Source organism: Phoenix dactylifera, chromosome 3, assembly GCF_051530095.1.
Source record: "Phoenix dactylifera cultivar Ajwa chromosome 3, Ajwa_hap1_PhDact_Kaust_v1.1, whole genome shotgun sequence".
NCBI classification, from domain to species: Eukaryota; Viridiplantae; Streptophyta; class Magnoliopsida; order Arecales; family Arecaceae; genus Phoenix; species Phoenix dactylifera.
Window position 1 is genome coordinate 17,077,798 of NC_143192.1, and position 14,995 is coordinate 17,092,792.

The 14,995-nt window shown below is 45.0% G+C and overlaps 1 protein-coding gene across 1 annotated transcript; it reads left to right on the forward strand.

Moving 5' to 3' along the window:
• The first annotated feature begins 2,981 nt into the window (after positions 1-2,981).
• LOC149767941 (uncharacterized) lies at positions 2,982-8,117 on the forward strand. The gene is made up of 2 exons (XM_089929498.1): positions 2,982-5,265; positions 7,892-8,117. Exons 1-2 carry the CDS (start codon positions 4,041-4,043, stop codon positions 7,903-7,905), a joined length of 1,239 nt encoding a protein of 412 aa, XP_089785624.1. The 5' UTR covers positions 2,982-4,040; the 3' UTR covers positions 7,906-8,117.
• The last annotated feature ends 6,878 nt before the right edge of the window (positions 8,118-14,995 follow it).

Here is a 14,995-nt window from a genome sequence, read left to right on the forward strand (position 1 = left end):
AAACGAAAACCTGCGACTCTAGATTTCAAGTGGGGTGCTACGGTCCCACCAATTTACATGTTACCTCACCTAACAGTTATTGGTGACATATAAACAATAAGTGTACAACTTCTTGTACAATGCTTCTCAAGCAAGTTGTAGCCAACTTGGTCTCCAAGTTATAAGGACCTCACCTAACAGTTATTAGCCCCGTTCCTTGGTTAAGTGATAAGTGCTAAATAATGCATAAATTAACTTCTTACTCATAGCACTTATTATTATTTTTATATACATATTTTTAAATTTAAACATAAGAAAATTCATTCTCTTTCATCATTGCATTTTAATAAATTATTAGAAGTAATTCAAGTTTGATTGATTTTATTGGTCATGTCCAATATATGCAGGATGAGTCAAACTCATTTTGGATGATCCCTGAACCCGAATGACACGCACCCCGTGAATTAGACCCTCTCAGATTTTCGATTCAGCCCAACTCATCTATTCCTTTCACATCCAATCGAGTTCAATCGTTTATGTTCTAACATCCTCCCACGTTGAACATTACCAGCTTTCATGTGCAATCAGCCATTTAAGTCTTCCTTCTCTTCACACATTCACTCATCAAAAACAAATCTCCCCACTTCCCATTTTCCTCTTCAACATATGTGTGACGACCCGTGCGGGCGTGTGTTTAGTCCCACATCGGTTATTCGCTGGGTAGATCTTGGGTACTTATACAGGATCAAAGAACCCAAATAATACCTTCCGGCTAGCCATTTTGGGTGAGGTCCTGGGTTGTTACAAATGGTATCAGAGCCGAGGACGGCTCTTGTCCGATGGTGGGAAGGGTGTGAGGCCCAATAGTCCCACATCGGAAAGACTCGTTCCAGAGCCTGGGCATATGAGGCGGGTGTCTCCAAATCCTGCAGACGCGTTTTGGGTGGAAAACAAAACCGGGGAGGGGTGAAGGACGCTTGCGTGAAGCCCCAGAACCGGACAATATCTGGCAGGGGAGCCCCGTGTTCCTCCCTCATGTGGCCCCCACGTGGGCACTAGGTGCCTCACGTGCCTCGCAGAGGCGGGGGCGTGACATTTGGTATCACAAGTTTATAGTAAACTTGTGACGACCCGTGCGGGCGTGTGTTTAGTCCCACATCGGTTATTCGCTGGGTAGATCTTGGGTACTTATACAGGATCAAAGAACCCAAATAATACCTTCCGGCTAGCCATTTTGGGTGAGGTCCTGGGTTGTTACAAATGGTATCAGAGCGGACCCGGCCCATAACCTATGTGGACACTGCAGCATGGATCCATTGAGGCTGACCACGGGCCAATCGTGGTATTTGTGATTTGATTTGAATAGATATGAACCCTTAGCCTGACGAGGACGTCAGGGCTTGAACGAGGGGAGTATGTGACGACCCGTGCGGGCGTGTGTTTAGTCCCACATCGGTTATTCGCTGGGTAGATCTTGGGTACTTATACAGGATCAAAGAACCCAAATAATACCTTCCGGCTAGCCATTTTGGGTGAGGTCCTGGGTTGTTACAAATGGAGATACGGGCTGAAGCCGGCAGCCCCAGCCGACTTCAGCCCGACTCTTCTTTTGGGAAGAGCCGGAACAGAGGATCGCGATGGCGATCCTCTCCGGCTCCTCCGGGGACAAACGGGGCAAGGGCGCCGCGGGATACCCGCGGCACCCCCCCCCCTCCGGTAAATCCGCGGCCAACCGCGGCCGCGGATCTCGTTCGACCGCCGCGATTTTCGCGGCGGAGGGCCGTTACGATGGGACGATAAAACCCCATCTTACCTTCCCCTAGGGCCACCTCCGAGCTTCTTCCTCCTCCCTCTCCTCCTTCTCCTCCCTCTTCTTTCTTTGTTCTTGCCTCCCGAGTGACCGGTGTCCTCTTCCCGACCAAGCGCCGTCCGAATCTCCTTCGCAAGCCTTCCCCTGTTCTGAGATCCGTCCCCTCGGTTCCGAGCACCGCCGCCGCTGCTAGCTGCCGGGCCGAGCCGAGATCCTCCTTCTGCCGCCTCTGCCACCACCGGTAAGCCTCTTTTGCCCTTTATTCAGCATGCTTTCCTCCCTTGCTTTGGCCCCAAACCGAGATCTTCTCGGTTGCTTCTTCACGCCGGGAGCCGCAGCGGCCGCCGGCCGCCACTGCGATCGGCTGGCCGTCGATCGGGCGACGGCCCCCAGCCGCCTAGGCCGGCCGACCACCCCGCCGATTTCCCCCTTCCTCTCTCGGTTTCCAACTCCCCTGTCCATGGGGAGGGGGTTTTGGGGAAGATGAGGGCCCTTACGGGCCGAACGGGGCCAAGCATGGGCCCTGTTCATCGTGGGCCCGACTTGGGCCTGGTTCACTTTGGGCCCAATTGGGCCCGGTTTAAAAAAAAAAAAGGGAGAGAACCCGAAACCCGAAATCCGAAAATCCAAAACCCGACCCGAAACTCGGAACCCGGAACCCAACACCTGAAACCCGAACCCGTTTGGCCAATAAATGGAATTTTGCAGTTAAGCCCTTGGCAGTATATTATTTCACAAAAGAGCCTTCTGCAATTTATGTTTGTTCCCTATAAGAAAGATTATTAAATAAGGGTCCCCAAATATATTTGATTGGTCCCTCCACTAAAGTTTTATTATAGAACAGTACCCTGTAATTAAGTATTAGTCCCTACAATAAATTTTATTGTATAAATGAACTAATTAAAAGCCAACCTTGGGCCCTATTCAGCTGGGTCTATGTGGGCCCATTGGGTCGTGTCCGATATGGGCCCTATCGGGCCATGCCCATTATGGGCCAACTCTAGGCCTTGTTGGGTCGTGTCCAATAGAATTATTTTTTGGATTTTGCTTAGTTCTGAAATTAACAAGGAATTAATTAAATTTAAACAGGTGAACCTGATTCGCCTATCTGAAGTAGGGATTAAGCGAGAAGAGGTAAGTAACTTAATGCTTCAAAGTGCATTTTTCTAAAATAATTATTAGTAGATTAAATTCTGAAATATGTTTTGTATTTAGTAAAATGGGTCTGGCATGTTAAATTTCATTTGAAAATTATGCTCTGAAATCCGTAAACTATGACTGGAAAATTTATGAAAACTGTTTTTATATATATGTATTCTCAGCATGGCTATGATCTGTTCTGTTCTGTTCTGGCCCCGCCAATGGAGATTATACGTTGGACCTGTCGACTTGTAATCTGTGAGGAACCGGTTTCGACACCGTACCATCGGTGATTAGAATAGTGGTATTTGGACACCGTACCACCGGTGATTAGAATAGTGGTATTTGAACACCGTACCACCGGTGCTTAATAATAGTGGTGTTTGGCACCTTGTGCAACCCATGCCACTGGGTTACGTGGCCGTAGCCTATCATGTTGAGATTCTGGTATCAGATTTTTGGAAAAATGATAATAAGTTTTGAAAACAGTAAAACGATGTTATTTATGATTTATTCCAGACATTATCCTGTATTTTGATCTGATATGCTCTGACCCCACTTTGGGGTATTTTGTTGCTTACTGGGCTAGTGTAGCTCATTATTTTATTTTCTCTGTTTTTCAGATTCAGAGGCTTGATCGCACGGGATTGGGGAGTGCGTTAGATTTCCGATGATTCCATTAGTTGTTGGCATTTCAGTTAGATTAGTTTGGACATTTGAATTATGTTAGCAAATGTTATTTTGAAATTTTGTAAGACTGCTTTTGAATATATTTAAATAATTATGTCAGTTTTGAATATCTGTATTTGCTTTGATATGATCCGATGCCTTGCACGCCTGTGCGGCTCGCCGTGCGGGCGTGCGGCGTCTGCCACGCCTCGGGCTCGGGGCGTGACAGATTTGGTGGTATCAGAGCTCAGGTTTCAGATTCTTAGGGATTGTTTTTGAAATAGTCAGATGGAGCTTAAGTTTTAGGATCTTTAGAATTCGTCAGAAAGGTTGAGAGATGGGTAGGAACTAGATAAGAGGATAATGTTCATTTGTTTTGTTAACTATTATGTATTATTCTGTTTAGATGATTTTATAACATTTACATTTTTACTGAATCAGAATGCCGCCTCGCCGTGTCCGTAGCTTGAATCGGATGGTTAGGGGCTCTCGGGGAAGAGCCCCCACTAACCAAGCGGGCGAGGCATCGCATAGCTCAGGGCCTCAGGGTCAATCAACTCCAGAAGCTGCCGCCGGAAATCAAACTCGGGTGCTCGAACTGATCGAGGAGGTCGTCGGGTTAGTACGCCAACAGAGGCAACAACCTCAGCAACCAGTCCAACAGGATGTTGCTCCTCCTGAGCAAAGAAGGAGTATAGCAGAATTCAAAAGAATGGCTCCTTCAGCTTTTAAGGGCACCACTAGCCCTCAAGAGGCCGAAGCCTGGATAGATGAAATGGAGAAAGCCTTCAGGGCAATGGAGTGCACCGATGAAGAGAAGGTCAGATTTGCCACCTATATGCTTCAGGACCGAGCTCATCATTGGTGGATGTCTGTGGAGCGCACATTGGCACCCGAGCAGGAGGCACTTACCTGGCAGAGATTTCGCACAGCCTTTTACTCCAAGTATTTCCCTTCAAGTCGCCTTAGGGAGCTAGAGAGGGAATTTCTAAATCTGTCTCAAGGAACTATGACCGTGGATGAGTATGAGGCAGAGTTTGACAGGTTAGCTCGGTTTGCTCCCACCCTCGTCATAGATGCAGAGTCTCGGATAAGGAGATTTGAAGAAGGATTGAAGCCTCACTTACGTCGGGGTTTGGCCGCAGTGCACTCAACAAACTATGATGAATTGGTAGATAGGGCCAAGAATATGGAAATTGTCTGGAAGGAAACACAAGATTCAAAAGATAGAATACAAAAGAAGAGGAGCAGAGATGATGATACTCATAGTGGACAGAATTCTAGCAGGACAGCAAAATCTCGTAATAGGTCTGGGCAATCAGAAAAGCAGGGATCTTATGGTGAGACTATCCAACAAGAGAAGCCTAAATGTGAAGCATGTGGAGGCGCCCATAAGACAGAACTCTGTAGACGATTGTCCGGCGCTTGTTTCAAATGTGGACAACAGGGTCATAGGATAAAGGAGTGCCCTTATAATCAACAAGTATCACAATCAGATCAGAGGCCCCAAGCTACAGGGACCCAACAAGTACAAGCTTATCCTGCTCCGGTTCAGTCGGCTCAGCCTTCTTCTTCTGAGCAGCGGACAGGGGGGAGACCGCGCACACAGGGTCGTATTTACGCACTGACTCAGCAGGATGCTCAGGCATCCAATACTGTGGTGTCAGGTACACTACCGGTTGCTTATGTTTATGCTTATATACTGTTTGATTCTGTTGCTACGCATTCCTTGTGTCATCGATATTTGTGCAAAAACATGACCTATTTTGTGTGCTATTAGAGTATGATTTGCATGTTAGCACCCCCGTCGGGAATGGGATGACCGGTAATCAGATTTGCAAAATTTGTCCAGCTCAGATGGTAGGTAGAGACTTGCCTGTTGATTTGATAGTTATAGATATGCATGACTTTGGCATAATTCTCGGTATAGACTAGTCAGCGTCACACTTTGCTACCATTAATTGCCATGAAAAGCAAGTAAAATTTCAGACCCCTAAAGACAATGAATTTAACTTCGTAGTTTGTGGTACTTACACTTTTCCTCGAGTTGTCTCTGCTATGCAAATTAAGCAGCCTGTACGGATAATTGATAGAAAGAAACAAGTATTAAGAAGGCGCACAGTTCCCTATATCAAGATCCAGTGGAGCAATCACTCAGAACGTGAGGCTATATGGGAACTAGAGGACGAGATGAAAAAAAAAATATCCGGACCTTTTTGCAAACTGAGATATGTTAAATTTCGAGGACGAAATTTTTCTAAGGGGGAGAGAATGTGAGATACGGGCTGAAGCCGGCAGCCCCAGCCGACTTCAGCCCGACTCTTCTTTTGGGAAGAGCCGGAACAGAGGATCGCGATGGCGATCCTCTCCGGCTCCTCCGGGGACAAACGGGGCAAGGGCGCCGCGGGATACCCGCGGCACCCCCCCCCCCCCTCCGGTAAATCCGCGGCCAACCGCGGCCGCGGATCTCGTTCGACCGCCGCGATTTTCGCGGCGGAGGGCCGTTACGATGGGACGATAAAACCCCATCTTACCTTCCCCTAGGGCCACCTCCGAGCTTCTTCCTCCTCCCTCTCCTCCTTCTCCTCCCTCTTCTTTCTTTGTTCTTGCCTCCCGAGTGACCGGTGTCCTCTTCCCGACCAAGCGCCGTCCGAATCTCCTTCGCAAGCCTTCCCCTGTTCTGAGATCCGTCCCCTCGGTTCCGAGCACCGCCGCCGCTGCTAGCTGCCGGGCCGAGCCGAGATCCTCCTTCTGCCGCCTCTGCCACCACCGGTAAGCCTCTTTTGCCCTTTATTCAGCATGCTTTCCTCCCTTGCTTTGGCCCCAAACCGAGATCTTCTCGGTTGCTTCTTCACGCCGGGAGCCGCAGCGGCCGCCGGCCGCCACTGCGATCGGCTGGCCGTCGATCGGGCGACGGCCCCCAGCCGCCTAGGCCGGCCGACCACCCCGCCGATTTCCCCCTTCCTCTCTCGGTTTCCAACTCCCCTGTCCATGGGGAGGGGGTTTTGGGGAAGATGAGGGCCCTTACGGGCCGAACGGGGCCAAGCATGGGCCCTGTTCATCGTGGGCCCGACTTGGGCCTGGTTCACTTTGGGCCCAATTGGGCCCGGTTTAAAAAAAAAAAGGGAGAGAACCCGAAACCCGAAATCCGAAAATCCGAAACCCGACCCGAAACTCGGAACCCGGAACCCAACACCTGAAACCCGAACCCGTTTGGCCAATAAATGGAATTTTGCAGTTAAGCCCTTGGCAGTATATTATTTCACAAAAGAGCCTTCTGCAATTTATGTTTGTTCCCTATAAGAAAGATTATTAAATAAGGGTCCCCAAATATATTTGATTGGTCCCTCCACTAAAGTTTTATTATAGAACAGTACCCTGTAATTAAGTATTAGTCCCTACAATAAATTTTATTGTATAAATGAACTAATTAAAAGCCAACCTTGGGCCCTATTCAGCTGGGTCTATGTGGGCCCATTGGGTCGTGTCCGATATGGGCCCTATCGGGCCATGCCCATTATGGGCCAACTCTAGGCCTTGTTGGGTCGTGTCCAATAGAATTATTTTTTGGATTTTGCTTAGTTCTGAAATTAACAAGGAATTAATTAAATTTAAACAGGTGAACCTGATTCGCCTATCTGAAGTAGGGATTAAGCGAGAAGAGGTAAGTAACTTAATGCTTCAAAGTGCATTTTTCTAAAATAATTATTAGTAGATTAAATTCTGAAATATGTTTTGTATTTAGTAAAATGGGTCTGGCATGTTAAATTTCATTTGAAAATTATGCTCTGAAATCCGTAAACTATGACTGGAAAATTTATGAAAACTGTTTTTATATATATGTATTCTCAGCATGGCTATGATCTGTTCTGTTCTGTTCTGGCCCCGCCAATGGGGATTATACGTTGGACCTGTCGACTTGTAATCTGTGAGGAACCGGTTTCGACACCGTACCATCGGTGATTAGAATAGTGGTATTTGGACACCGTACCACCGGTGATTAGAATAGTGGTATTTGAACACCGTACCACCGGTGCTTAATAATAGTGGTGTTTGGCACCTTGTGCAACCCATGCCACTGGGTTACGTGGCCGTAGCCTATCATGTTGAGATTCTGGTATCAGATTTTTGGAAAAATGATAATAAGTTTTGAAAACAGTAAAACGATGTTATTTATGATTTATTCCAGACATTATCCTGTATTTTGATCTGATATGCTCTGACCCCACTTTGGGGTATTTTGTTGCTTACTGGGCTAGTGTAGCTCATTATTTTATTTTCTCTGTTTTTCAGATTCAGAGGCTTGATCGCACGGGATTGGGGAGTGCGTTAGATTTCCGATGATTCCATTAGTTGTTGGCATTTCAGTTAGATTAGTTTGGACATTTGAATTATGTTAGCAAATGTTATTTTGAAATTTTGTAAGACTGCTTTTGAATATATTTAAATAATTATGTCAGTTTTGAATATCTGTATTTGCTTTGATATGATCCGATGCCTTGCACGCCTGTGCGGCTCGCCGTGCGGGCGTGCGGCGTCTGCCGCGCCTCGGGCTCGGGGCGTGACAGATTTGGTGATACCATTTGTAACGATCTAGGATCTCACCCAAAATGGCTAGCCGAAAGTTATTATTTGGGTTCCTTGATCCTGTATAAGTACCCAAGATCTACTCAGCGAATAACCGATGTGGGACTAAACACACGCTCGCACGGGTCTTCACATACTCCCCCCGTTCAAGCCCTGACGTCTTTGTCAGGCTAAGGGTTCAAATCTAATCACAAACACCACGATGGGCTCGTGGTCAGCCCCAATGGATCCGTGCTGCAGAGTCCCCTAATCCACATAGGTTATAGGCCGAGTCCGCTCTGATACCATTTGTAACAATCCAGGACCTCACCCAAAATGGCTAGCCGGAAGGTATTATTTGGGTTCTTTGATCCTGTATAAGTACCCAAGATCTACCCAGCGAATAACCGATGTGGGACTAAACACACGCCCGCACGGGTCGTCACAATATGGCTATCCTAAGATTCACGTGTCTGCTCCCCTGCTCTGCATGTCCGGATGAGAGCCAGCACAGATCATGCACTCATTTTTTCTTCTTCCGGACTAATCCCAGCAAACTTCCCACGCGTTCATCCTCATCCATCCCAAGTTCACATACCCATTCCTCCCAGCATCCCACGGTTAGCCATGAGCTTCTTCCACGCATCTCCCTTCCCAGCTTCCCTGCATTCACAACATCCATCTAGAACCAAGTCTAAACAAAATCCCCTGTTCCTATTCCCATTCTTTCCCAAGTTTATCTTCTCAGTTCACATCTCCCAGCTCTCATCTTGTTCCAAGTTCATCCTTATCTCACGCCCATCTCCTAGATCTCCAGCCAACGGCAGCACAACCAACCTCCCAACTCCACACTCCGAGTTCATTTCCTTATTCTCATCTTCCTCTCTCCCCCTGCTCCACGTCCGCAGCTTCATCCTCCCGAGCTTCACGGCACATTCCCCTGCTTCGGATAAGTCCCCTCATTCACAGCAAATCCTTCACCGGCCATGGATAAGTGTAGCTCCTACCAGCCACCGAGATTCTCCCCAGCATTCGGATTAAAGCCCCAACAGCTTCCGGATCATTTCACAGCCATTCCCAAACCTCCTCAACTTCTCTTCATCCCGCTTCGCCCACGGATTAGAATCCCCTGCATCCTGGAGCCGAGTCTTCTATGCTTTGCTCAGCGGATCTTTCCCAGCAAACAAATGCATAGCATCCCACATTCGGCCATCCGAGTTTGTTCCCAGCTGTTAACCGAGATCCCAACTTCTCTCCCCTGTTTCACGCTCAATCTGTTTGTAATCATCACCTGTTCCCAGCCGAAGGAATCCTCCAATTCGAAGCATCCGTGATCATCTCCCAGCATCCCATGTCATTCCAGTTGTGATCCTTATCCACGAACCCAGCGTCATCATCCTCTCTCACATCCATTTCCTCCCAAACAATCTCCTTCTGGATTTTCCCAACCGAGTTCATCCTATCTTACGGATCAGCCATTAGCCATCAACCGTATGCGTCTTCCCCGCGTACACTTCCCCTGCTTCAGCCACAAAGGAACAGAGATCTACTCCCGGATCCCATGAACAAAAACCAAGCCAGCTCCATCCTTCCGCGTGATCAGATCCCAGCGAATCTTCTTCCCAACATCCAGATTAGATGTAGCTCCCATCATCTGCGGAAGAGATTAAGCCTTCACAGCCTTATCCCGCTTTTGTTCATCTTAATCCTTCATTCGGAATAGAGGAGAGAGGAGGAGATTGCAGCCTATAAAAGGCTCAGCGTGAACCAAGAAGGTAATTCCTCCTCTTCCCCACCGGGGGTGGATCTCTTCGTTGGAGAAGCCTGTGGAGTGATTGATTATAACCCTATTTGATTTTGATGAGCTCAAAGCATTTGAGTATATCTTATGTTGTACTAATGAATTCAATCTAGTGTTTCAGTCAAATACTTGTAAATTTATGGTTAAGTGTCTCTAGATATGGTTCAATACATTTTGGATAAGTAAAGAACTCAATTTGAACCAAAGTCTGAGACTCGAGTCGACTCCGGAAGATTACGAGTCGACTCCAAGCGTATCAGAAGCACTGGCACAGGCTCGAGTCGACTCCTGTACATTACGAGTCGACTCCGACTGAGAACAGACAGACGGACAGAAAGATCCATCTTAGAACCTGTCAACGAGTCGACTCCTGAAGAGTGCGAGTCGACTCCAATGCTTGGCGAGTCGACTCCAGGGTAGTACGAGTCGACTCCAGGGAGTTACAGACAGAAAGACAGAGAAGTTATTTTGGACCCTGAGAGCCGAGTCGACTCCCGAAGAAATCGAGTCGACTCCGATGGTTGGCAGGTCGACTCCAAAGGAAGCGAGAGTCGACTCCCAGTGTGATACAAGGCAAAAGTCAGAGAGCAAATTTCGGACACTGAGAGCCGAGTCGACTCCCGCAAAGTCCGAGTCGACTCCAAGACAGCGCGACCCCAAAAGACAGAAGACGGTATTTTTATCTCTGAGAGGCGAGTCGACTCCAAAACAGTTCGAGTCGACTCCAAGGCAGCGCAACCCCAAAAAGACAGAAGACTGTTTTTCGGATACTGAGAGCCGAGTCGACTCCGAAACAGTTCGAGTCGACTCCAAGACGGCACGAGTCAAAAGACAGAAGATCGGAAGTTCGGACTCTGAGCGCCGAGTCGACTCCCAGAATTTCCGAGTCGACTCGAGTGAGCAAACTTGAAAAATGCATCCCTGGATTCCTTACGTCGAGTCGTCTCCAAAAGTGCCAGGTCAGCTCCAGACTATGGGGAGTCGACTCCGGGTTAAGTCGAGTCGACTCCCAGTCGAGACAGCACTTTAATTCAAATCCGGAACAGTTGCCGAACCGACTCCAGAAAAGCATGAGTCGACTCCTGCAGCAGCCGAGTCGACTCCAGATCGCGCGAGTCGACTCCGATCCCAACGGAAACATTGTCAGGATGTGCAGAATGTGCAGAACGGCTAGGAGATTGTGTCTAACGGCTAGTTTCCATGGGGAATGGCTTAAATAGCCACAGAGAACTGTAGCAAGGTAGAGAAGTGACATTCCATTCAAAGAAAACAAGAAATCTTCACCTACCAAAGGATTTCAAAGGAAAAGAAGGAAGAGGGGCATTAAACTCCATCCAATCAACTCTTCCCAGCATTAAAGAAGTCTCCTTCAGTCATCAAGTCTTTGAGACACTCAAGAGGAGACCCCGAGTTCGAGAAGCCCTCCTCTACATCTTCATAAATTTGTTTGAGGGCTCTTAACTTCTCTCTTATTTATATCGCTGAATATCTGCTTGTTAAGAAGCTTTATTTTTCTGTTTGTTTTTCAAACCATTTGTTCCTTACTTGATTCAATCAGGGGATTGAATCAAGGGTGTAAAGGTTTGTTGGTGAGCCTAGGTTGAAACCAACGGTGTAAGGGTTTGATTGTGATCCCGGAAAAACAATCGGGTGGTTCTAGTCGGTGAGCCTGAAAAAACCGACCGAGTTCGTTGTGATCTCGTAAAACAACAAGTTAGGTTGTGAGCTTGTAAAACAACCGGCTGTAATCCGAGGGGTTATAGTGAATTCCCAAGTGAGGCTTGGGGAGTGGACGTAGGAGCAAGGGTTAGCTCCGAACCACTATAAATTTCCTTGTGTTTGTGATTGCTTTGTTGTCTCTTACTTTCACTTCATTCACTGCACATAGCATCTAATTAATCCACTTGCAAAAAGTATTAATTAGTTATTCACAAACCTTTTAATTGCAATAATTATTTTAAAACCCAATTCACCCCCCCTCTTGGGTTGTCTATCTGGGCAACAAGTGGTATTAGAGCCGGAACTCTTTTACCCAAAGAGTAAAAGATCAAAATGACAACCCCATTTGGATCTTCTCATATTGAGGGCCAGTCCACCTATAGACCTCCATTCTTTAATGGATCCGACTACTCATATTGGAAGGCTAGGATGAGAATATTTATCCAAGCCCAAGACTATGAGATGTGGACCACCATACTAAATGGACCATACATCCCATCCATTTATGTAGAGGGTGTCACTGTACCCAAACTTGAAAAGGATTGGGATGACAATGATATAAGGAAGGCACAACTAAATGCCAAAGCAATGAATGTGCTTTATTGTGCTTTAGATAGAAATGAATTCAATAGAGTCTCTACTTACATTTCTGCAAAAGAGATTTGGGATAGACTGGAAGTGACCCACGAGGGCACAAATCAAGTAAAAGAATCTAAAATAAATATATTAGTTCATAAATATGAATTATTTAAGATGGATTCTAATGAAACAATCACTTGCATGTTCACTAGATTTACTGACATTGTCAATGGCCTAAAAAGCCTTGGCAAAAATTATACTAACAGTAAACTTGTCAGGAAGATTCTTCGTTGTCTACCAAGGTCATGGGAAGCCAAGGTAACGGCAATCCAAGAAGCCAAGGACTTAAACAAGCTGCCACTCGAGGAGCTACTTGGATCCCTCATGACGCATGAGCTAACAATGAAACAACACAATGAAGAAGAGTCCTCTCATAAGAAAAAGATAATAGCCCTAAAATCTGTTTCTACTAACAAAGATTTGTCTTGCAGCAGTAGCAGTGAAGAGGAAGACAATGAGGGAGATGATGATGAGGCTCTTCTTATAAGAAAATTCCGTAGATTCATCAACCGGAAGAAGTCCTTTCATCAAAGGAGAGGCCCCTCAAGTTCCTATCACAAGGATAAAGGTAAGGAAAGGGAAAATGAGGGGATCGGATGTTATGAGTGTAAGAAGCCGGGACATTTCAGAGCTGATTGTCCTTTGCTGAAGAAGGGGAGCAAGTACAAGAAAAAGAAAGTCCTCGTCTCCACCCTATCGGACTCCGATACATCATCATCATCATCGGATGAGGAACAAGAAGAAAAGGCCAACCTATGTTTTATGGCTAACGACAATGAGGTAACATCCGAAACACATTTAGACTTTATCTTCGATGAATTATATGATGCGTTCAATGAATTAATGGACGAGTATAAGACAATAAATCTTAAGAACAAAGAATTGAAACTAACTAACCAAACTCACCTCCGTAAGTACGATACATTAGTTAAGGATAAAGATGTTATCATTAAAGAAAATTCAGAACTTAATACAAGCAACCAAATGTTAATTCAAAAGACTAATGCCTTAATTAAAGATAACGAAAGACTGACCAAAGAAATATTAGAACTTAAAAACAATAAACAAATCATAAAAGAGAGTCTCACAAAAGACCTAAATGGACTAAAAACAGAAAAACAAAAGTTGGCACTAGAACTTGAAAAGTACAAGCCTTTTGTAGAAAAATTTACATATAGCTCTGAAAAATTGGAAATGATACTTAATAGTCAACGAGCTGTGTTCAATAGAGCTGGTTTAGGGTATAAACCTAAAAATAAGCAAAAGCTCCTTAGTAATTTCTTTGTAAAAGCAGGGAAAAGCAAAACTAAGAAAATAACTTGTTTTTGCTGTGGAACATTAGGACATAAAGCAAATGTGTGTGATTATAGAAAAGGAAAAACTAAAAGAAAAATTAAAAGGGTTTGGGTTCCAAAAGGAACCAACATTACTAACCATGAAGGACCCAAGAAAACTTGGGTACCTAAAATTGTATGATTTGCTTGTGTAGGAGTGTCTTGCAGCCAAGGTCGACAAAAATTGTTGGTACTTGGATAGTGGCTGCTCAAGACACATGACGGGTGACAAAGACCAATTCTTCACCCTTGAGCCTAAGAAGGAAGGTGCTGTGACATTTGGAGACAATAACCAAGGTCACATCATTGGTATAGATAAAGTACAAATCACCCCTTCAACTTTTATTGATAATATTCGATATGTTGATGGTCTTAAGCATAATCTACTTAGCATTAGTCAATTGTGTGATAGAGATTTTGATGTTTTGTTCAAACCTTCTTTATGCATCATAACCAACTCAAATGACAACAGTTTAGTTTTTAAAGGAATTAGACGTGGCAATGTGTACGTAGTAGACCTTGAGGATCTTGCCAAACATAACCCCTGTTTAGTTGTTAATGAAACTAAGGATAATGATGCAAGTTGGTTATGGCACCGTAAGTTAGGTAATGCTAGTATGGATACAATATCAAAACTAGTTAAAAGAGATTCCGTGATAGGTTTGCCAAAACTAAAGTTTGAGAAGAATAAAATATGTGAAGCTTGTCAATATGGCAAACAATCAAGGAACTCTTTTAAATCCATAAATTGTGTCTCTACCTCTAAACCTCTAGAACTACTACACATGGATCTATTCGGACCAACTAGAACCACAAGTCTAGGTAGAAATAAATATGGTCTTGTTATTGTAGATGATTTTTCTAGATATACTTGGGTCATGTTCTTAGCTCATAAAGATCAAGCATTTTCAGTATTTAAGAAATTTCATAAGGAAGTAACAAATGCTAGAGATACTTCAGTCATAGCTATTAGAAGTGACCACGGAACGGAATTTGAAAATCATCTATTTGATGAATTTTGTAGTAAAAAGAGAATAACTCATAATTTTTCTGCACCTAGGACACCACAACAAAATGGAGTTGTAGAAAGAAAAAATAGAACCCTAGAGGAAATGGCTAGAACCATGCTATGTGAAAGTAACCTCCCTAAGTACTTTTGGGGAGAAGCCATTAATACCTCATGTCATATACTAAATAGAGTTTTATTGAGACCCATTATAAAGAAAACACCTTATGAACTTTGGAAAAATAGAAAGCCCAAAGTAAACTATTTTCATGTTTTTGGATGTAGGTGTTTCGTTCATAATAATGGGAAGGATAACCTAGGTAAATTTGATT

What these genes read in the sequence shown, in the direction of transcription:
- LOC149767941 (XM_089929498.1), top strand. Translation starts at nt 4,041, where the DNA reads ATGCCGCCTCGCCGTGTCCGTAGCTTGAATCGGATGGTTAGGGGCTCT.